Raw genomic sequence first — 24771 nt, forward strand, 5'->3', positions numbered from 1 at the left:
GGTTTCTACATCTAGACTCGCCAGTAGTATATTATCAGTTACTTTGATATCATTGATCTTATTTAACAGGTCCATCGTATCACGAAGGTACGATGGCAGACTCTCCACAAATGGTCTCAAGAAGTAGTCAACATATTTACTGATATTCTCAGTCAAGCTCCCATTTCCAGACACTATTGGGCGACCAGGGGGATCATGTAAGTTTTTGTGTACTTTTGGGAGTGCATAAAAAGTCGGGACAGTCGGATGTTTATTTAATACACAGTCAAAGTCTGTACTTTCCAGAATACCATTTTCCTTTGCCTGTTTAAGAATCGATTCTAGTTTGCTGTAATAGAAACTAGTTGGGTTATTCTCCAATTTGTTATACTGTTTCTGATCATCTAGAAGTCTGGAACACATCTGTACGTATTTCTCTCGTGTCATTATCACAATATTTCCTCCCTTATCAGATTTCTTGATGACAAGGTCATCATTTGACATCAGCCTATCAAGGGCTAGCTGCTCATTGACATTTAAATTACTCTGCTCCCTACATGGAGTGCTGATGAGGTGTTCCAAGTCCCTTGTCACCACATCAAGAAAACATTGGATGTTGGGATAGCTTGAAATACTAGGACAGAATTTGCTCTTCTGGTACAGATTGCTTTTAGGTATATCTAACTGTGTGTTTCCCGTTGCATTGTCCTCCAAGAGAGCAGTCAATGCCTCAGTTACTTCCCGTTCCTTTTCTTCTTCCCTTCGGGAAGCCATAGTGGGGGTGTTCATAAATTTGTGAACTGCCAACTTCCTAGCAAAAAGATTAATGTCTTTAACAGTTTCAAAAAGATCAAAGTGGGGGGTAGGAACAAATGATAGACCCTTTGACAAGACTGCAATTTCCAAGGTATCGAGTTCATATTTAGAGAGATTAATAACTTTTAGACCATCTCCTACATTGTTGTCCTCATTATCTACTACCAATCCTCCTCTTTCTGTCCTCTCTTGTAGGGTTTGTAGCCCCATCTGTTTCTGTTTCTTAGATTGCGTGGTGTTCATTTAGGCTGCTGTCATGAGTGGACACGCTGTTTGACTCATGTTATTTTCTTTGTTTTAATAATATTGCACCTTAGCACCAATGCACTTTTGCACTTCACTTTGTTCCCTTGAAAAAGCTTCCGCTAGGAAGTGAAACATGTTGGGTTATTTTGGTGGGGGTTTTGTGTAATTTATTATTGACGATATGAACTGTAAGGGGGGGGGGGAAGTAATCTTTCCAGTGTTGCTTATTATAGACCCCTAGTTCATAAGTTATGAGTTTGTAATTAAGACAGCCAGCTCTGGGTGTATTTTATATCTTTATTTATTAAAAGTTACGTTTTATATCCTACCAAAGAGGCAACAATTGTGTTGTTAGTTTAAAGAGTAACTGTTAGCCCCCAAAGTGAAATTTAAATCTGTACAGCAATGTTTTATTTAGTATTAAAGTGATCAAAAAAGCCAATGCGTTCTGCAAAAATCAATATAATTTTGCTACTATGTAGCCTTTTGCCCACGCTAACGACGCAAAGCCGCATATCAGATACTGATGACGAGCATGCAGAGCATGCCTATGTTTGCCCGACCCCCCTCTCCCCCCCAGGACCAGGTGCCGATCTATTTGCACCACAAACAGCTGACCGCTCTGACACGGAGACAGAGCGGCAGCACTTCCAGCGGGAGCACCGCAGAGCAGCCGCCGCCGTGCATCTCTCACATGTGATTCTCTCACATGTGACTCGGCGGCGGCTGCTCTGCGGTGCTCCCGCTGGAAGTGCTGCCGCTCTCTCTCCGTGTCAGAGCGGTCAGCTGTTTGTGGTGCAAATAGATCGGCACCTGGTCCTGGGGGGGGGGGAGAGGGGGGAGAGGGAGGTCGGGCAAACATAGGCATGCTCTGCATGCTCGTCATCAGTATCTGATATGCGGCTTTGCGTCGTTAGCGTGGGCAAAAGGCTACATAGTAGCAAAATTATATTGATTTTTGCAGAACGCATTGGCTTTTTTGATCACTTTAATACTAAATAAAACATTGATGTACAGATTTAAATTTCACTTTGGGGGCTAACAGTTACTCTTTAAGTAATCAGGTGTTTGTGAATACTGTTTGAATTTGATTAGGGTGACCTGACACCCTTGCCTCTCTCAAAAGGACTGCTTGTTTACACTCAAAATATGGCTGGTTTTCTGGATTCAATACCAGATGTTAACCAATTAATTGCTGAAGCAAAATAGGTATTTTCTATCATAGAGGGAAAGGATAATGTAACGACCCCTGTGGCTACCCCTGACTCTGAAATAAATGATGCTTTCAGAAAAATCTTTAATACTTATAAAGAACACAATAAAAGCTGGTGGGAGATTAGTAGTTTCAATAGTTATATTAAAGAGAAAATAACTGTGAGAGGACTTCGTAATCTGGTTGTCCCACATAAACATACTGAAAATGTGGATTTTATGAGTGGCTGGAATAAGCTAAAAACTAGACAAACATTGGAACTGATGACTTATCTTAGAGACTTTGAAATTAAAGTTCTAGAAATTATTAATAGCAAACTAGCTGAAGAACATAAAAAGGTTATGACATTTAAATCTCATCCCTCTTTCAGAGAACTAGAAGATAAACTACAGAATAAAGTACAAAATCACAAAGAAGTAATTAAATCAAAGAAACACAGCAAATATATGAGAGATTGTAATGATTTTAAAAATGATAAAGTGTATAACTGGAAACGCACCCCAAAGGGTGTTCCACCGAAGGATGGTGGTAATCCAGTGGGTGGCACTGATACAACAGACTCTGAAAGTGATCAAAGTTAGAATTCTAAGTCGGGGGAATCACCAGCAAAACCAAAAAAGCCAAAAGGCAGGGGGAGACCACGGGGACAGCATCCCCCAGTGGAGGGGACACCACGCAATCTAAGAAACAGAAACAGATGGGGCTACAAACCCTACAAGAGAGGACAGAAAGAGGAGGAATGGTAGTAGATAATGAGGACAACAATGTAGGAGATGGTCTAAAAGTTATTAATCTCTCTAAATATGAACTCGATACCTTGGAAATTGCAGTCTTGTCAAAGGGTCTATCATTTGTTCCTACCCCCCACTTTGATCTTTTTGAAACTGTTAAAGACATTAATCTTTTTGCTAGGAAGTTGGCAGTTCACAAATTTATGAACACCCCCACTATGGCTTCCCGAAGGGAAGAAGAAAAGGAACGGGAAGTAACTGAGGCATTGACTGCTCTCTTGGAGGACAATGCAACGGGAAACACACAGTTAGATATACCTAAAAGCAATCTGTACCAGAAGAGCAAATTCTGTCCTAGTATTTCAAGCTATCCCAACATCCAATGTTTTCTTGATGTGGTGACAAGGGACTTGGAACACCTCATCAGCACTCCATGTAGGGAGCAGAGTAATTTAAATGTCAATGAGCAGCTAGCCCTTGATAGGCTGATGTCAAATGATGACCTTGTCATCAAGAAATCTGATAAGGGAGGAAATATTGTGATAATGACACGAGAGAAATACGTACAGATGTGTTCCAGACTTCTAGATGATCAGAAACAGTATAACAAATTGGAGAATAACCCAACTAGTTTCTATTACAGCAAACTAGAATCGATTCTTAAACAGGCAAAGGAAAATGGTATTCTAAAAAGTACAGACTTTGACTGTGTATTAAATAAACATCCGACTGTCCCGACTTTTTATGCACTCCCAAAAGTACACAAAAACTTACATGATCCCCCTGGTCGCCCAATAGTGTCTGGAAATGGGAGCTTGACTGAGAATATCAGTAAATATGTTGACTACTTCTTGAGACCATTTGTGGAGAGTCTGCCATCGTACCTTCGTGATACGATGGACCTGTTAAATAAGATCAATGATATCAAAGTAACTGATAATATACTACTGGCGAGTCTAGATGTAGAAACCCTCTACAACAATATAGGGCATGATTTAGGCCTGAGGGCAGTTGACTACTTCCTACAAGCAAGAAGTATACATCTGAGGGATCATTCTGAGTTTATTTTACAACTTCTTAAATTCATTTTGACACACAATTATTTTGTTTTTCAAAATCAGTTCTTCAGACAGGAGAGGGGATGCGCCATGGGGACGGCCTGTGCTCCCACGTACGCCAATCTCTTTCTTGGTTGGTGGGAGGACACTACAGTATTTGGAGAAGAGCTTGTGGTCTATGCCTCCCATATCGTCTTTTGGGGCCGTTTCATAGACGACATCTTTGTCTTGTGGGACGGCCCCAGAGAGATGTTTGTAGAGTTTGTCGACATCTTGAATACAAACGATATAGGGATGTATTTCACATATGAAATTGATTACAACTCCATAAATTTCCTGGATGTACACATCGGGAAAAATCAAAGTGGAGGGCTTGACACTACAATCTTTAGAAAGCCAACATCCACGAACTCTCTCCTGAACTGGGAGAGTTTTCACCAAGCCCCCCTTAAAAAAGGGATCCCCAGAGGCCAATACCTAAGGGCAAGAAGAAATTCCTCAAATCCGGAAGACTTTGATCTAGAGTGCCAAAATCTGTACAGACGATTTAGGGAAAGGGGGTACCCAGAAAATGTGCTGTTGACAGCAGAGACCCAAGCAAAAGAAACAGAGTGACAGGATTTACTGATACCAAGAAAGAAAATGAACACTGGGGAGAAAGATAATGTAATTAGAATCATCAATACATTCACGGATAGATCAGAAAACATAAGAAAAATAGTGGAGAGACATTGGTCAATTTTACAATTGGACCCGCAACTTAAGGCCTTTCTACCATTAACCCCCCGCTTCACATACAGGAGGGGAAAAAATCTCAGTGACTCCCTAATGCACTCGTTTTTGCCCGCAAAGGGCACAAAATTTAAAGAGAAAAAGCGAACTTGGTTGAACCCAGTATTGAACGGTATGTTCAAATGTGGTAGATGCAAAGCATGTAATAACGTGGAGAAATGTAAAGAGTTTAGAGCCCCCAAAAACGACAGGGTCTATAGACTACTAGACTTCTTTAACTGTGACACGGAGGGAGTGGTCTATGCCCTGAAATGTCCATGCCCGTTGATCTATATAGGGGAAACCACTAGAGCTGTGAAAACGAGAATTCTAGAACATATTGGGGACATTAAACATAAGCGAAATACATCAGTGGCGAGACACTTTGAGGAGATGCATGCTGGGGATCCAGCATTCTTGAGATTTTGGGTGATACAGCAATGGCAACTAGGACCCAGAGGTGGTAACCTGGACCTCAAGCTTAGAAAACTGGAGGCAAAGTGGATTTATAGACTTGGTACCATGTCACCAGTTGGCCTTAATGAAGGCTTCACATATGCACCTTTCCTATAATTTATTACAGTAAGGGACTATCCCTGGTGGGATGTTTCCCACCCCACCCCCCTTAATGTGGTTCCTTCTGTATAACAGGGCATTTGAATATGTATATTTATGGAAGAACTATTGCCAATCCTCAGGGTAATATGCTCCATTATGGTTTTTCTACCTCGACTTTATGTATATGTACACCTGAATGGTTTCCTCATATATATATATATATATGTATCTAGGTGTCCTTAAGTATCATCCCCCTATTATTCAGCCTTTACCCCCTTCCCTGCGTATGGATTTATGGGGTGTTGGGGGGGTTAAGAATTCTGGAGAATATGGATATGTTCACACATACTCTTTTATAGTGATCCTCTAGCTGTGTATTTCCATCTGAAGCTTCGGCAATGACAACTAACCTTAGTATACATGTGGGTTAATAAGAACAATACTGGACCCTCCCCTCTTCCACTTCCCCCTCCTTTGATCATTAAGAGCATTTTATGGGCCCCATTGTATGAGGGAGTATGAATGCCAAGATCCTCCATCTGCTATATGATCTTCCTAAAATAAACACCTGTGTCGTTTTTACCTACCATCATATGAGCTATACAACAATAGAACAGACATTAATATATATTCCCAATTGAGGACTACACAGTAATTTCCTCCCATATAAATATGAGTTAATAATACAGAGGTATTAAATATTTTGCTGAGGGTGGGAATCGAACCAGAGATGGAGCAGCTGTTCAGCACTGACTCCAATGGTGAGTCACTCTGAGAGATGAGCCACTCGCATGAGTAGTGACTCATCCTGTGCCTCAGTACATGGGCTTCCGCACGGACTTATTGGACGTGTTCCGTGGGGAGAGCTGATTGGTGATTTGTTGGGAGATGGGTGTGACCAGAATCTGATTGGGCACTCTGCTGCTGAGCTTGGAAAAGGTGTTAGCCAATGGGAGGCGTGGAAATACGATACTTCTTACTCTGTGTATTAGCGCTACCAGGAGCGACTAATCTATGGATTATTGAGTATTTTAAACACAGAGGGAAATGAAATATTGATCTAAGGAGTGTAGTGGACATAGAATAAGGGGATATCTGGTATCAATGGGTCCTAATGGAGAGTCTCTTTGATTGGCTGGGCCATTTTCTGACAAGCCCAGGGACCAATCACCAGGACTTTTTTCACAAATGGGTGGAGTTGGGAACACACCCACACCCATGTGACTGTCCAGGAAGTATAAAAGGACTCCAAATAAGCCAGTTCATTTAGGCTGCTGTCATGAGTGGACACGCTGTTTGACTCATGTTATTTTCTTTGTTTTAATAATATTGCACCTTAGCACCAATGCACTTTTGCACTTCACTTTGTTCCCTTGAAAAAGCTTCCGCTAGGAAGTGAAACATGTTGGGTTATTTTGGTGGGGGTTTTGTGTAATTTATTATTGACGATATGAACTGTAAGGGGGGGGGGAAGTAATCTTTCCAGTGTTGCTTATTATAGACCCCTAGTTCATAAGTTATGAGTTTGTAATTAAGACAGCCAGCTCTGGGTGTATTTTATATCTTTATTTATTAAAAGTTACGTTTTATATCCTACCAAAGAGGCAACAATTGTGTTGTTAGTTTAAGTAATCAGGTGTTTGTGAATAATGCAACAAGGTTCACAGACAGGAAACTGCCAGGACCATGGTCCTCAGAAGTTCTTGTGGGAGGGGTTTCACCACAATATCAGCCATACACAGCCCCCTGATGATCCGTTTGTGAAAAGGATTAGATTTCACATGTAAAAGGGGGTATCAGCTACTGATTGGGATGAAGTTCAATTCTTGGTCACGGTTTCTCTTTAAGCTTGTGTTACCTATTACTTTATAGATGAGCTGTTGTTGTTCGTCAACATTTCCACCTCACAAACAGAATGGTTGACCAGTGCAGGTCTAACAGGAAAAATGCAATGGCCTATTTGCTAAAGGACAATCCAGTCCTTTAGCAAATGCAGTGCCCTGAAGGGTCCGTTCTCATGAACAGATATGCGATAACATATTTGGCAGGGGTCTCATGTAGAGTTCACCATCCTGAACATAGCTGCAACATGTTCTAGAATGGTAACAGGGGATGAGGTCATTTTCTATAACACCTCTTTCCTTACAGTTGCAATGCCTGAAACGTTCATCAACTAACTGTGTCACCATTCATTTTCATTACAGACTCTTTGTAGATGGATTTTAAGTGTGAAGAAAAATTATAGAAAGAATGTAGCCTACCACAACTGGAGACATGCCTTCAATACAGCCCAGTGTATGTTTGCTTCACTCAGGACTGGCAAGATTCAGGTATGGGTTACATTTATTATTATTATACTAGACCTAAGGCCTGTTACAATAATGGGCGCGAGGCCTCTGACCTCACAACCCCCCTCCCCTCCTGCTGCCATTGCTGCCGCCACATCGCCCGCGGGTCAGCGAGCATCCCAAAACATTTTCAAATCAGAGACAAATCTTTTGTCAACAATCTAGGGCCAAGGCCAATTTAATCTTTTGTGGGGGAGGGAGGGGGAGACAGTTACTCTACCAGTATGTTTTTTGGGCTGTTGAGAGAAAAATTAAGAACCTGGAGGAAACCCACACAAACATGGTGAGGACATGCAAACTCCATGCAGACAATGATGTCCTGGTTGGGATATGAACCTGAGACTAGTGCTGAGAGGTGAGAGAGCTTACTATTTAGCCATGATACCATCCCCAGACCAGAATCACTAAAGCTGGCCATACACTAGGCTGATTCCCAGCCGATCGACAGCAGATTCGATCACATGGATCAAATCTGCTGTCACATCGTTCACGCCACACGCTAAATTTCGATCTATTTTGTCCTGAAATAGATCGATCCCGTCTTTCGCTCCGTGAGAAAAATTCCCGTCGATCGCCCGCGGGTAGGGAGCGCGTCGCTAGCGGTGTTCGAGTGACCGACGCAATACAGCTGCAATACGTTACCTGCTCTGCCGGCGCAACTCCCCAGGTCTCCGCTGTCTTCTCCGCTCTGGTCTGGTCTCCGGGTCCGGCATGCTTCAATTCTTCACTTCTTCCTGTCCCGGCAGGAAGTTTAAACAGTAGAGGGCTCTCTACTGTTTAAACTTCCCCCAGACAAGAAGTGAAGCATGCCGGACCCGGAGACAAGACCAGAGCGGAGAAGAAGACAGCAGAGACCTGGGGAGTCGCGCCGGCGGAGCAGGTAATGTATGCGGGGGGGGGGGGGGGGCGGCAGCAGCACCACCACCACAGATTGTGAACAGTTTCATGCTGAAATCGATTCACAATCTGTTTGCAGTAAAGGCAGCCATACGATCCCTCTCTGATCAGATTTGATCAGAGAGGGATCTATCTGTTGGTCAAATCTGATGGCAAATCGACCAGTGTATGGCTACCTTAAGTCTTTTTATAACAAAGGTAACATTTTTGTGGGCTTTAGGGACTATTTAATTCATTCATTAGTAGTAATTTAGAACATACCGTAGTTAATGATAACATAACATACTGTATGTAATGGCTTTAACTCATAACTCATTGGAATGTGCAGCAGGCACATAAATTGGTACTTGAAACCTTTGTATATATTTTTTTTCTTTTTATAGATAATTTACATTTCCAGTCGAAATTCATTATATGTAAATGCCTGACCTTGCCAAGAAATCATTTTCAGCTGCTTCCGTGATTCAAATAGGCCTTACTACATACACAACACTGTCATATCCTGAGCATAGTATCTCCCTAGTCTGCTGTTTAGAGTAGAGTACACCAATGACATAATCATTTTATTTCAATGATTTTTATGTCAAAGTGGGAAGTACCGTAGAATGTAGAAAACCTTGATTGGCTTGTATTATTGGCTCCTCCCTCAAATAGCACTGTGGTGTAGGAGATTACATGTAGTTTAAAATGTTAATTAAAATGTACTGAATATATATTTAATATTTTTAATTTAATATACAACTATGTTACATTTTTAAATACATCTCTGGATTTTAGCTCTGATTTAATTTGTTAATCTTATTTTACTGTTTGCCATTTTACCATAGAGCAAATTAAGTGATCTGGAGATTCTATCCTTAATGATAGCCACGTTAAGCCATGACTTGGATCACAGAGGCGTTAACAACTCTTTTATACAAAGGTAAGAACATTGTTATTAGCTGTCCCAATAACATGACAAATGTGAACAGTGAACCCATGCCTAGAGGATCATAATTGCTGTAGGGAAATACACAAATGCCTTGGGAGTGCAGATGGGATGAGAGTTTTTCACTAGCCCATCGATCTCCACAAATTAGGCCAAAATTGCAGCAGAATAGATTTCCCTTAGTTTAGGCTTGATTGCGTGTAATGTAGTACAAAAATACCTGATCTAGCATCTTAGCTGTTTAAAAAATGATTCTACTCTTAGATCTTTTATTTCTTCTGTTTTGAGCATACAGGATGCCAAATGGTTTATTGCCAAAACCACAGTTCAGGGTAACATTTAAATGGTATTTCTGGAAGCACTTGTGCTTGCTGTGGCTAGCTATGACTTCGAGTAATTGGACCAAAAAAATTGCACTTAAAAAATCTTTTTAACTAAAAGCACGATTACCCAAAGAACACTATGACAACCGCTGCAAAATAATTACAAACCATAAAACTGCCTTAGAGTCATATAAAATGTTACAGCTTTTTGTGGTCTGGATTTGACTTTATTAAGTGGTTCCAGCAGGCATCTGCCAACATAAGAGGAGCTTACATCTTTGGTACTCCTAGAGCGTGTAACACAAGCCCATCCATTGTCATTATAGCTGCATGAAAACTAGAAATGTTGTGCCATTTATGAACAGAAACAGAGCAGGGAGGAATTTCTGGCATAAGGCTGTTACCACAATGAATTTCGGTCTTAATTTAAAACCCAGGAAGTGTCACATGTGTCTGGAACAGTTTGTAAAGCCCTGCTTCACCCTTCCAGATTTTTCATCATTAGTGCGTCATTTTCATATTTGATGCAGCCATTCCAGAGAAACTCCATTTGGGACAGCCAGTCGTATGATCCTGAAATCCATGTAGCAAGTATGGAGCGGAGTGGGTGTTCTCCAGCCAGAGAACAGTCATCTCTCTCCACCTTCTACCTGTGCTGCTGCTCAACAAGAAATGAAACTGCAGGACTCGCCCATCCAGTTACTCGAAATATATTTATTGCTAAAAGTACAGACATGTATGGGAGGCTAGATAAGGGTTTTAATAGTAAACAAAAATGGACGCATTAATATTAAACACCATTTAATGTTCCTCGTTAATTGCTAAACTGGCAAGAATATAGATCCCTAAATAATACATGTGGTAAACTTAAACATATCCAAATGGAGATAAAAAAGCTGTAGTGTAAATAAAATTGTATTTCACAGTTTTAAACCCCAACAAAACCAGACTTGGACAACACAAATTTTAATAGAAATCTAGGTGATGACTACCGGTAAATATAAATAGTCTATAATATAAAAGTGATGGGCAAAATACGTTTTAATGAATTACCAGTAAATCTGCATTACAAGCTGAATTTTGTAGACATAACTAGTGGGTGAGTCAAGTAATTATGTGACTCCCAAAACTGGAAGTGGCCAGACTATATTTCCCAGCATTATAGTACAAATATAAGACACGGTGACTTGTTTCCCCACTTTGGGGGGAGAAAAAGTGAGAGGCTCATAGTCCAAAAAATACAGTACTTAGGTATAAAAATTCAAACAATATATGCAACTTAATCTTAAAACGATTATTTCTTCCTTCGCGGTCAAATGCATAATTTAGACAGCCGCCAATCTGAATACCCACAAAAACAATTATATATATTGACAAAATATTAATCTCCTTTCTTTGGAGGGGAAAGGATAAGATTTCCTAAATGTGATATAGGTATTGGTACTTTCTTCTATATGGTATGGGCAAGCATAATCTTTCAAATCTATGAAAGTTGCATTTACTAGCCTGTATGTTTGATGATCAGCCTGTATTAAATTCTAAGCTGGTACTGTTAAAGGTAACCGAAGATATGGTTTTGTGCAGAGGCATCTGAGCCATCAGGCAAGTATAAATTCTTGCCTAGAGCGGCAGGAGGAGGGAAGGGCGCTGCTGCACTAAGTAGTGAGAGAAGAAATGCCTCTCAGCTCACTCAGGTATCAGTTTACACTGCAGCAGCTAACAGCAGCGCCTGACTCGACTCATAACTGATTCATTCATTTCCTTCAGCTCAATGATTCAAAGAACCACAGTAATGAATGAGTCAGTGAGAGAAGGCACTCATCATAGTCAGGGATCCAAGTACAGCATCAGCTCCTGAGTCCCGAGATTCATTCAGTCCCTCTCTCTCTGCTACTGGTAACTGCGTGGATGTAGAGACTGTGTAGCAGCCAGGCATGGACTGCCCCCCCAGGCTGCCTTTTATTCAGTGATTTAAGGTTGGTCCTGTGTCTGCTGTATTCGGGTTTGTTGTTGTAAGGCAATGTAAAACACTAGGCTAGCTGATAAAAGTGCAATTAGAGGGCAGGCAAGCTGGTAAATATACACAGCATTAAGGCAGAGGAGGGTCCATGGGAAAAAAAATCTGTCTGGTCTCTCCCCATTGTTAAAATGACTGCATGTGCAGATAAGGTGTTAAACAGGTTGAAAAGTTTTGACAGTCCCTAGACTCCAGGAGGACTGCTTTCTGACTTGTGTGAGAGACTGGCAGGGACAGCAGTCCTATTACCGGCAACTAGCCTCTGTGTAATGCTGGATACACACGGTGCATTCCCGTAGATTCGTTTATTTCCAAGTCCAACATGTCCGATTTGCATTTCGATGGATTGTTAGGTCGATTCGCATGTAAGTGCCAAATCGACCTAACGATCCATCGAAAAGCAAATTGGACATGTTGGAAATAAACGAATCGACGGGAATTGAGCGGGAAATAGAGTGCGGGAACGCACCGTGTGTATCCAGCATAATGTGTGTTTCCTTTCCCATTACCATGCGAGAAATTGTTACTCTTGTTCTTGTGATGGAAATCACCAGCAGGTGCGCTATACCTGATACACCGATACTACAATCATGAATCAAGGGATTAATGTATTATATAGATTCCCATGCCTGGTATAATTTATTCAATATGAATAGGATATACCTTTGCAAAGTTTGATCAAATCCAGTCTTCATGGTTGTTATATATTCAACGGGCTGGTATGGAGCTATGGATCATATAGCTATCATGATCTAGAACTCGGACAAAGGCTACCACATCAGTAAAAAAAAAAAGCTGTGTGCACTTTTATGGTATTGGTGTTTCGTTGTAGTGATTTACCTTGCTATATACTAAGTGGTTATACACTGTCAAAAAGGGAAGTATGCAGTGTCTTGAGTCTTTTATGCACCTCAGCACACACAATAAACGTATGTATTGGTGTAGGTCTGTGAAGAATTTATGTTTATTGTATTTTGAAATAAGCTGGATCGGAGTAACTGTGACTTAATAGGTACGGTTAGGAAAGGATTCCTTACTAGCAGCCTGGAAGATGCCAGGATTAAGTGTTCTCAAAAACTTGATTCCAAAGATATATTTAGTTAGCCATTAAATGGCATTGCCTACGACAGTTCTTCTTTTTCTGTCTCCTACTATTGTTGGGCACCACATACACTTCTGCCAAGTCTGGGAAACTGACTGTGTAATTTACAAATGGAACTGCAATCTGACCATAATAGTGTATGTTTATTCTATCCTGTGGAACATATCTGAATCTTATTTGATTATGTATTTTTAGTAACAACTTAGTTTATCTTTCCATTATTTTCAAAAGATGAAAAAGATCTTAAACCTTTTCACATCTAGAGGTTTTTTTTTATCTTATAGGCCACTGTAGCTTGGACATCTTCTTTGGCCAGAATTTTTTTCTAGTTATTTTATTTTATGGACGATGTAGATAAATATAAAAATACACTGTTTCTCAGCTTTTACCATTTATTGTTTTAAGAGAAACAGTGCTACTGTACATAAAAAATGTACTTTGTACAGTGTCACAGAATATGTTGGTGCTTTATAAATTAAAATAATAAAAAACAAATTGTGGCCTTGCAGAAACTACAGAAGAGAATGAATCTACGTAGGCATATTATAACAGGACACAGAGAAAATGGTTATTGTTTTAGTGTCATCCACTTTTCCCGATCATATCATTCAATTGAAAACGTGGTTTTTAACAGGAAATTGCAAAAATGCACAGAAAAGACAGATTTTTGCACTGAAAAAATAACTCAGAAGACACAAAAGATCATAATCTCAATACTGACCCGCGTTTCATAAGCTCCCATCAAACATCTATGGTACCAGCTATACCTCTGTCACAATCCTTCCTACCCCATTCCCAAAATCTTATTCATAACAGTTTATACTTGTGTTACTTTCCCACATTGAATTATGTACGTACCTCTTTACAGTTCGTTCCAGTGCTTAAAGCAGACCCAAACCAAACATTTTTTTAATTCAAAATATTTAGTTGCACCACTTCGACACAAAGACACAGTGGGTTGCAAAAGTATTCAGCCCCCTTGAAGTTTTCCACATTTTGTCATATTACTGCCACAAACATGAATCCATTTTATTGGAATTCCACATGAAAGACCAACACAAAGTGGTGTACACATGAGAAGTGGAACGAAAGTCATACATGATTCCAAACATTTTTTACAAACTAATAACTGCAAAGTGGGGTGTGCATAATTATTCGGCCCCCTTTGATCTGAGTGCAGTCAGTTGCCTATAGACATTGCCTGATGAGTGCTAATGACTAAACAGAGTGCACCTGTGTGTAATCTAATGTCAGTACAAATACAGCTGCTCTGTGAGGGCCTCAGAGGTTGTCTAAAAGAATATTGGGAGCAACAACACCGTGAAGTCCAAAGAAAACACAAGACAGGTCAGGGATCAAGTTATTGAGAAATTTAAAGCAGGCTTAGGCTAAAAAACATTTCCAAAGCCTTGAACATCCCACAGAGCACTGTTCAAGTGATCATTCAGAAATGGAAGGAGTATGCACAACTGTAAACCTACCAAGACAAGGCCATCCACCTAAACCCACAGGCAGAACAAGGAGAGCGCTGATCAGAAATGCAGTCAAGAGGCCCATGGTGACTCTGGATGAGCTGCAGAGATCTACAGCTCAGGTGGGAGACTATGTCCATAGGACAACTATTAGTCATGCACTGTACAAAGTTGGCCTTTAAGGAAGAGTGGCAAGAAGAAAGGTATAGTAAGTGATTACTATGACCTAACTTCTCCCTACTCTCACACAGAACCCTCCCCTGATGGTGCCTAAACCCCCAGGTGGTGCCTAACCCTAAGACCCCCAGGTGGTGCCTAACCCTAAAACTCCCCTGGTGGTGCCTAACCCTAAGACTCCCCTGGTGGTGCCTTACCCTAAGACCCCCCAAGTGGTTTCTAACCCTAAGACCCCCAGGTGGTGCCTAACTCTAAGACCCCCAGATGGTGCCTAACCCTAAGACTCCCCTGGTGGTGCCTGACCCTTAGACCCCACAGGTGGTGCCTAAGACTCCCCTAGTGGTGCCTAACCCGATGTCCCCTCTGGTGGTGCCTAACCCTAAGACCCCCCTAGTGGTGCCTAACCCAATGTCCCTCCTGGTGGTGCCTAACCCTAAACCCCCTAGTGGTGCCTAACCCTAAGACCCCCCCCCCCCCACACACACTAGTTTTAGTTTATAAAGAAGATGCTGATATAGGCAAAATGGGCTATAAAAGGGCTCTAGATATAGCTGAGAAAAGTGATTACTATGACCTAACTTCTCCCTAATCTCACACAGAACCCTCCCCTGATGGTGCCTAAACCCCCTGGTGGTGCCTAACCCTAACCCTCTCCCTGGTGGTGCCTAACCCCTCCCTGGTGGTGCCTAACCCTAAGACAGCCCCTGGTGATTAATATGACCTAACTTCTCCCTACTCTCACACAGAACCCTCCACTAACCCTAACCCCCCTGGTGGTGCCTAACCCTAAAACTCCCCTGGTGGTGCCTAACCCTAAGACCCCCAGGTGGTGCCTAACCCTAAAACTCCCCTGGTGGTGCCTAACCCTAAGACTCCCCTGGTGGTGCCTAATCCTAAGACCCCCAAGTGGTTTCTAACCCTAAGACCCTCAGGTGGTGCCTGACCCTAAGACCCCCAGATGGTGCCTAACCCTAAGACTCCCTTGGTGGTGCCTGACCCTAAGACCCCACAGGTGGTGCCTAAGACTTCCCTAGTGGTGCCTAACCCGATATCCCCCCTGGTGGTGCCTAACCCTTAACCCCCCTAGTGGTGCCTAACCCTAAGACCCCCCCCCCCCACACACACACACACACACACACTTGTGATGACTTGCAGCACAGAGAGCTTCACAGAGAGCTACTTTTCACTTACATACATGTATCAACATTGGAATGCAAACAAATATACTGTTATCTCCAGTTTGGATGCGGATTTGAAGCTGAATAGCAGGACAAAGTGCTTTGTTTAACCATTTCAGTGATGTTCTGCTAAAAAAATGTGGGGGATAGTAGCTTTCAATCTGTGAGGAATCTTTTAGAGCAAAGTAGAAATGCTGACTTTCAGACCACTTTAAATAGTAAAATATTGGTAAATTTACTAATATTTTAATATCGGGGTTACTGGGTGCCCAATATTCCGGGCACCTTTTTTGATGTATGTGGTATAAGTGTAATCTTAAACCACATGTAGCACATTCTGTTTCCATGAAAAATCTGTACCAGAGTCAACTAAAACTTTATGACTTTATACATGACTGCCTGACACTTTACAGGAATAATTACAAGTTAAGATCTGATGACCAGTCCCTTCTAATCATCTCCAAATAAAATAATTCAGATGTTACCATAATTTGCAGACAATGTTATACTTAGGAATCTAAAACAGGCCATTCGTGGCCCATTAGACTAAATGGGTCCTTTTTATAGAAAATCATTATCAAAAACACTTGGTTTAAACCAGTTGAGCTGCAATTCTTAAAATTCATGTTTGGTGACCTCATGTGACTTTTGTAGTTCAAAAGCAGAGCAGATGTCTTCAGTAACTCAGGACTATAACATTCCTTACTGTGGGACAGTAGAGAGTGAGACACGGCATGTGAGGAGCGTGTTACTGACTGATGTCACAGTGTAAGGTTTTACCAGCTTACTAGTCTGGCACAGTTATATACCTGCACTGTGACTCCATTGTTCTGATACTGTACATATATATATAGAGAGAGTTTTCTCCTAGGAGATAATTTTTCATCTTCAATTTAGAATAATGTTTTCAGCAATGGAGAAAGTACCAAAAAGTAGAAGAGAGAATACTATCAAAATTATTTTGAGTATTTTTTTGCTTGCTGGGGGTTTCAAATGCATTTTATTGACAAGTTTGAAAATATCACCTAAGAGAAAACTCTCGAGAAAAAGGTAATTGCATATGGGCCCTAGTGTTACTGGTCTCTGGTGCACAGTGAACTACAGAAGGTGTTCCAAATAAGCATTCCGATGCTGCCTGAGGCGCTACTGTTGGGTAATTTGAATAATGACCTACTCTCTACACACAAAATTACTGCCTTTTGGTCTGCAGTTGGATATGTGCACAAAATAATTGTCTTGAAGTGGAAACACAGAACTCTCCTGTTAAAATTAGACTGGGGTCCTTATTCAATTAACTTTTTCTCCTAGGAGATAATATTCCATTTTCTATTTAAAATAACTTTTCAGCATTTTACAATTGAAAAATTACCAAAAACTAGGTGTAAACGTACTATCAAAATTAATTTGAGTATTTTCTTGCTTGCTGGCGGCTTAAAGGGCATTTTATTGACAAGGTGTGATAATATCACTTAGGAGAAAACTCAAGAGAAAAAGTAAATTGCTTATGGGCCTGAGTGTCATACACCCTTAAAGAGGATCTGTAACATCAAAAGATCCCCTGGGGGGTACTCACCTCGGGTGGGGGAAGCCTCCGGATCCTAATGAGGCTTCCCACGCTGTCCTCCGTCCCTCAGGGGTCTCGCTGCAGCCCTCCGAGAATAATGACGTCAATATTTACCTTCCTGGCTCCTGCGCAGGCGCTCTGACGGCTGTCGGCTCCGAATTACACGGAAATACACGATCGCCGTCGGGGCTGCTCTACTGCGCAGGCGCAAGTTTCCGGCGCCTGCGCAGTAGAGCGGACCCGACTGAGATCGGGTATTTCCGTGTAGTTCGGAGCCGAGAGCAGCCACAGCGCCCCCGCTGGAGCCTGCAAAGGTAAATATTGAACTGACAGTCGGCTCTGTCGCCGGCTGTTCGGAGGGCTGCGCCGAGACCCCCGTGGGACAGAGGATGGCGTGGGAAGCCTCATTAGGATCCGGAGGCTTCCCCCACCCGAGGTGAGTACCCCCCAGGGGATCTTTTTGACATTACAGAGTCTCTTTAAGGAATTACTGCTAAAATGGGTATATGCTAAGAGGAAATGCCATAAAAAAATTCAAAAAAGCTAGGGGCCGCTGGATTGCTATTAATAGACTTGAATTAGGTGACTAGATACTGAATACTATATTTAACATCTTGTAATAAGGAGACTCTACTGGACACATACTATCACAGTCATTTCATGCTGTACAAAATGTCATTTGTTATATTGTATACTATGATATACGGCTGTGAGGAATGTATGACTGCAGCCTGGTGCTGCATTATTGTTATATTTTTCTATGCAAAAAAAGGACAATGAAAAATATGATTTAAAAACAAAGTCGCCATTGCCACAATTATGAAGTGCTGCTAATCTATTTTATATATGTTTAAAACACCTCAGGTCACAAGGTCTATGTCCATCATCTTTCAATCTTTAAATATCTCTGGCCCGTATGAAATTCACGTTTTCTCCTAAGTTTTCTCCTAGGTGTTATTTTCACTCCTAGTAATAAAATGCCTTTTAAGCCACCAACAAGCAAGAAAATACTCAGAACAATATTGACAGTACTTTTTCACCTACATTTTAGTAGTTTTTCAATTGTAGAGTGATAAAAATTTGTTTTAAACAGAAGATGAAAAAATCATCTCCAAAGAGAAAACTTAGGGGAAAAAGTGAATTGCATATGGACCTCTATGTCTAAGGGCCCGTTTCCACTGGCCACTGCGCGGCTGCAAGATGCGCGGTGGCACTTCCTGGTCAGCGGGAACGCTGACGAATCCCAGAAGCAGTGCCATGCACGGCTATGGGATTTGCAGCCTCCTGCACGGAAACTGACAGCAATGTCGGCCGAATCGCTAAGGTAAGCGATTTGGCCAGCGGCGCCATAGTTTCCTATGGCAGGGTTTCCCCGCGCGGTTCGCCTGCGGGGAAACTCTCCGAATTCGGCCCGGTTTCCACAGCTGTGGAAACGGGCCCTTACTGATCCAACACTTAGACAAAGGAGACACCCTTATGTGTGTAACACAAGAATGCCTCAACATTTCCTATAATGCAGTACTGTATTTAGTTTAAAGGGACCCGAATAGTGCCAAAAAAGGAAATCTGGACTTACCTGGGGCTTCCGCTAGCCCGCGAGGTCCCTTGGTGTCATCTGGGTCGCCTCCTGGCGATTTTGGCTGAAGTCACGGCGCAGACCATTCGCACACCGTAAACGTCCTGTATTTGCGCGGTTCAGTCTTTCGAGAACCGCACATGCGCAAGACACTTACGACGACCGGCGTGATGACGCACCGGGTGCGCGGACGGGCCATACTTGCGCAACTTCAGCCAAGGTCGCCAGGTTAACGGAGCTGCCAGAGGGACCATGGAGGGGACCCAGAGGACGGCGAGGAACCTCACGGGCTACGGGAGGCTGGAGGAAGCCCCAGTTAAGTGCAGATTGTTCAGGGTCCCTTCAATGTAAGGGTAAAGCACTTCACACTGAGAAGTGTGCATATAGTATACCACACTTTGGATACATTCTGCTGCTGCACTTTATGGTCATTTTACACTATATCAGTTGCTCTCCATTATAACTAAAAAGACAACTGATTTTCAAAGTAATGTCCATGTTTCCCTACAGCACAGTTCACACTATATGCATTTTAACTGAAAGCTTTTTCACAATGCACTGCTATGGAAAGGTAAAAAGCATCAGTTTTTATCATTTTTTCAGTATAGTGTGAAAGAGGCCTTAGGCCAATAATAAAGGTTGCATTCCGATTTCCTATGTTATTGTAATAATAATATATCAACGTGCACTTTGAGTCTAACCAATATTTCTTGCATTTTTAGGAGTGAACACCCATTAGCCCAACTATACTGTCATTCCATCATGGAGAATCATCACTTTGACCAGTGTCTCATGATACTAAACAGCCAGGTCAGTGAACATTGGCAGTCAGCAGTGTGAATTAGAGGACTTCTGTAGAGCTCTCTGTTCTTATACAAATCATTGAAGCCAAAGGTGATCTCGTTACTACCTGTGTTTTCTGATGTATTATACACTCACCTAAAGGATTATTAGGAACACCTGTTAAATTTCTCATTAATGCAATTATCTAATCAACCAATCAACATGGCAGTTGCTTCAATGGATTTGGGGGTGTGGTCCTGGTCAAGACAATGGCCTCAATTCACTAAGCTTATCTCCTGTCGTTAATAACGTTTCTAGAGTGTGATAAAATGCGGAAAAGCCACCGCGTGTACTGCCGGCAAGGCGGCTGATTCCGCGTCCATCGCGGTGGTTTGCACACAGCAGCGTGCGTCTGGTGTGGCTGGGTCTGTTCGTTCACACAGGCTGAGGAATACGCACGCGCGCGCTGAGAGGCAGAACCTTTATGACAAACAAGGAGGGATCAGCTGACCAGGTTGGTCAGCTGACCTCAAAGCAAGTGGCTATTGGTTGATCGCTGATGGGTGGCGCCGGAGAGCGCCGCGCTATATATAGTCACTGCTGGTCAGTCTCAAGTTGTCTGTCGTTGCGAACACTTACGTGGAAGCACTCAGACCTTAGTCAGACCCTACAGTGTGTTAGAACCAGGAGGACCTGGGAATTCACACTGAGCCAGATTACGTCTGTGTATTATTGTGTTATACTTCAGACTAGTTCCAGGGTGTTGAGACTACGGACCTCACACCCAAGATTAGGGACTCTGTGTTATCATTCTGTTATACTTCAGACTAGTTCCAGGGTGTTGAGACCACGGACCTCACACCCAAGATTAGGGACTCTGTGTTACCATTCTGTTATACTCCAGACTAGTTCCAGGGTGTCGAGACCACGGACCTCACACCTAAGTCTAGGAATACTCTGTACCATGATATTATACTCCAGACTAGTTCCAGGGTGTAGAGACCACGGACCTCACACCCAAGACTAGGCATTGTTGATATCTGTTATGACCTATTGCATTCCTGACTATCCCTCTGCTTTCTGATTCGGTACCCACGTGTATCTGATTATCTGTTGCCAAACCCTGCCTGCCTTTGGATACTGAATCAGCCTTCTGTCTCTGTACCTTGTCTGTCTGTGTGTTGCCGACCTGGCTTGCCCGACCTAGAGAGCTATCGCTCTCCTTAGAGATAGTCTCCAGACCTGCTAGTGACATCCACCTTTCAGGTGTCACTCACTCGGAGGTTCTTCCTACCTTCAGCCTGGGACTCCCCCCCCTTTGGAGGCCTCAGCCTGTTGGATGTTTTTTGTACTTCCCAAAAGGCGGTATTGCCCATACTGCCAGAGACCACCTGCTCCTCGGGTGGTCTTACTCAAAGTCATTACTGTTGCACCAAACACTCACATTATAAAGGTGTCCAGAGGTTATACTTGGATTATCGGTGATTCTGCAGATCATCAATAATCAGGTATATATCTGTATTCTTGGTGATACTGCAGATCACCAATAATCATATTCTCTCTGTGTGCTGACACTGATTGTTACATAGAGTTATCACCATGGTGATGAGGCATGTCGTATTCAGGAAACATTTTACCTCAGGAAAACCTAAAGCGAACTTTTCTGTCTTTAAGTTAACTCTTCAATCCTTAAAATAACTCCAGAGTTAAAGACAGGGGCCCATATGCAATTCACTTTTTCTCCTGAGTTTTCACCTACGTGATATTTTTACAACTTGTCAATAAAATGCCTTTTAAACCATCAGCAAGCAACAAAATACTTAAATTAATTTTGACAGTTCTTTTTACCTACTTTTTAGTATTTTTTTCAATTACAAAGTGATGAAAATTATATTAAATAGAAGCTAAAAAATGATCTCGTAGGAGAAAACTCAGGAGAAAAAGCAAATTGCATATGGGCCAGGCTGTTTATTAACTGCGTGTGAAAATAACTACAGAGGAGGTAAATTAACTACAGAGGAGGTAAATTAACTACAGAGGAGGCAACTTAAGGAATGAAGAGATAAGATAACTCTCTTACTGTGTGGAAGTATGTTTTCTCTTGCCTTATTATCTCCAGCATGATCTTAGTGAATTGAGGCCATTCTCCTGAACTCCAGACTGAGGGCCATATGCAATTCACTTTTTCCTGAGTTTTCTCCTAGGAGATAATTTTTCATCTTCAATATAAAATAACTTTCCATTACTTTTCAACTAAAAAAAGTACCAAAAAGTAGTTGGAAAAGTACTATCAAATGTATTTTGAGTATTCTCTTGCTTTCTGGTGGCTTAAAATGTATTTTATTGACAAGTTTAAACATATCACCTAGGAGAAAACTCAGGAGAAAAAGTTAATTGCATATGGGTCTGAATGTCAGAATGGGAAAGAAAGGTGATTTAAGCAATTTTGAGCGTGGCATGGTTGTTGGTGCTAGACGGGCCGGTCTGAGTATTTCACAATTTGCTCAGTTACTGGGATTTTCACGCACAACCATTTCTAGGGTTTACAAAGAATGGCGTGAAAAGGGAAAAACATCCAGTATGCGGCAGTCCTGTGGGCGAAAATGCCTTGTTGATGCTAGAGGTCAGAGGAGAATGGGCCGATTGATTCAAGCTGATAGAAGAGCAAAGTTGACTGAAATAACCACTCATTACAACCGAGGTATGCAGCAAAGCATTTGTGAAGACACAAAACGCACAACCTTGAGGCGGATGGGCTACAACAGCAGAAGTCCCCACCGGGTACCACTCATTTCCACTACATTTCCACATTTCCACTACAAATAGGAAAAAGAGGCTACAATTTGCACAAGCTCACCAAAATTGGACAGTTGAAGACTGGAAAAATGTTGCCTGGTCTAATGGGTCTCAATAGAGTCAGAATTTGGCGTAAACAAAATGAAAACATGGATCCATCATGCCTGGTTGGTGATGGTGGTGTATTGGTGGTGATGTTGTAATGGTGTGGGGGATGTTTTCTTTGCACACTTTAGGCCCCTTAGTGCCAAATGGGCATCGTTGAAATGCCACGGGCTACCTGAGCATTGTTTCTGACCATGTCCATCTCTTCATGACCACCATGTACCCATCCTCTGATTGCTACATCCAGCAGAATAATGCACCATGTCACAAAGCTCGAATCATTTCAAACTGGTTTCTTGAACATGACAATGAGTTCACTGTACTAAAATGGCCCCCACAGTCACCAGATCTCAACCCAATAGAGCATCTTTGGTATGTGATGGAACGGGAACTTTGTGCCCTGGATGTGCATCCCACAAATTTCCATCAACTGCAAGATGTTATCCTATCAATATGGGCCAACATTTCTAAAGAATGCTTTCAGCACCTTGTTGAATCAATGCCACTTAGAATTAAGGCAGTTCTGAAGGTCAAAAGGGGGTAAAACACCGTATTAGTATGGTGTTCTTAATAATGAGTGTAGTATGATCAGGACTTTATGCTGTGAGATAAGTATCTAACACCCAGTTTTACCTAATTGTGAAAACAAACTAACAAATCATATCTCACCGAGACAGTTATAATCTACTAGCCAACCCGCGGCGTAGCATACGCCACATAAGAGGGTAGAGGGCAGGAAGGGGGTATTGGGCACAGCGGTGGGGAGGGGGGTTTGGACCCCCCCTCAACTGGGTCCCCCATGTGAGCTCTACCTCCAGCTTAAGCTCAGCAGGAACCCCCCCCCCCTCACCTGGGTCCCTCATGTGCACTCCCCCTCCAGCTTAAGCTCAGCAGGAACCCCTCTCCCTTCACCTGGGTTCCCCATGTGCGCTCCCCCTCCTGCTTAAGCACAGTAGCAGCCGCCACTATTAGTAAGAGGCAGCGGGCGGAGATGACTCACCTCTTCCGTGTTCCATCGTGCGCTCCACTGTCGTCATTTCCTGCAATGCCGCACACTGTATTGGTGTAATTTGCCTTTTTAAAACAGAAGGAAATCTGCAATAATTCAGCTATAAGTGAACATTTGTGGTTACCCACAATTCACTGCTACTAAATATGCAAATTTCCCCTTTTCCCCCTTGGGAAGCTACGCAAGCATCCAGAACCACTGGTGTATAGCAAGCCTATAGCTTTAAATTTTACACAGCCATATCAAACCCACATGTGCCAGCCTGTTTCAGACTTTTGGTCCTCATCTGTACATGGCAAGGATTGATATGGCTGTATGAGATACGGCTTGGACCAGTACAGCAGAGTAACCAAGCAGCTCAGGGTGACCCAAACCACTCTGAATGTATAGGGGGATAAAAGGGACCAAAAAGACCTTCTACTAAAAAATGCAAAGCTTGGTGTAATTTGCCTTCCTAAAACAGAAGGAAATATGCAATAATTCAGCTATAAGTGAACATTTGTGGTTACCCACAATGCACTGCTACTAAATATGCAAATAATTCCTTTTCACCCTTAGAAGGCCAAGCAAGCATCCAGAACCACTGGTGTATAGCAAGCCTATAGCTTTAAATTTTACACAGCCATATCAAACCCGCATGTGCCAGCATGTTTCAGACTTTTGGTCCTCATCTGTACATGACAAGGATTGATATGGCTGTATGAGATACGGCTTGGACCAGTACAGCAGAGTAACCAAGCAGCTCAGGGTGACCCAAACCACTCGAAATGTATAGGGGGATAAAAGGGACCAAAAAGACCTTCTACTAAAAAAAGCAAAGCTTGGTGTAATTTGCCTTCCTAAAACAGAAGGAAATATGCAATAATTCAGCTATAAGTGAACATTTGTGGTTACCCACAATGCACTGCTACTAAATATGCAAATAATTCATTTTTCCCCTTAGTAAGCCAAGCAAGCATCCAGAACCACTGGTGTATAGCAAGCCTATAGCTTTAAATTTTACACAGCCATATCAAACCCGCATGTGCCAGCATGTTTGAGGCATGGAACACACTTGCAGGGCCGTTTTCCCCTGCGTTTCCCAGGTTTCCGTCGGGTTTTGCGGTCGCGTCTAACGCGTGCGT

General features: G+C 42.2%; 1 protein-coding gene across 10 annotated transcripts in view; it reads left to right on the plus strand.

Annotated features, from left to right (window-relative positions):
• PDE5A (phosphodiesterase 5A) overlaps positions 1-24771 on the plus strand; it is a 236196-nt gene that overhangs the window by 192446 nt on the left and 18979 nt on the right. For all 10 annotated transcript variants that reach the window (XM_068280494.1, XM_068280429.1, XM_068280420.1 and 7 more), the window contains 3 exons: positions 7577-7702; positions 9445-9539; positions 19677-19764. In XM_068280494.1, the coding sequence (XP_068136595.1) occupies positions 7577-7702; positions 9445-9539; positions 19677-19764 (309 nt within the window). The remainder of the gene's footprint in view (positions 1-7576; positions 7703-9444; positions 9540-19676; positions 19765-24771) is intronic.

This window comes from Hyperolius riggenbachi, chromosome 1 (assembly GCF_040937935.1).
Source record: "Hyperolius riggenbachi isolate aHypRig1 chromosome 1, aHypRig1.pri, whole genome shotgun sequence".
Lineage (NCBI taxonomy): Eukaryota > Metazoa > Chordata > Amphibia > Anura > Hyperoliidae > Hyperolius > Hyperolius riggenbachi.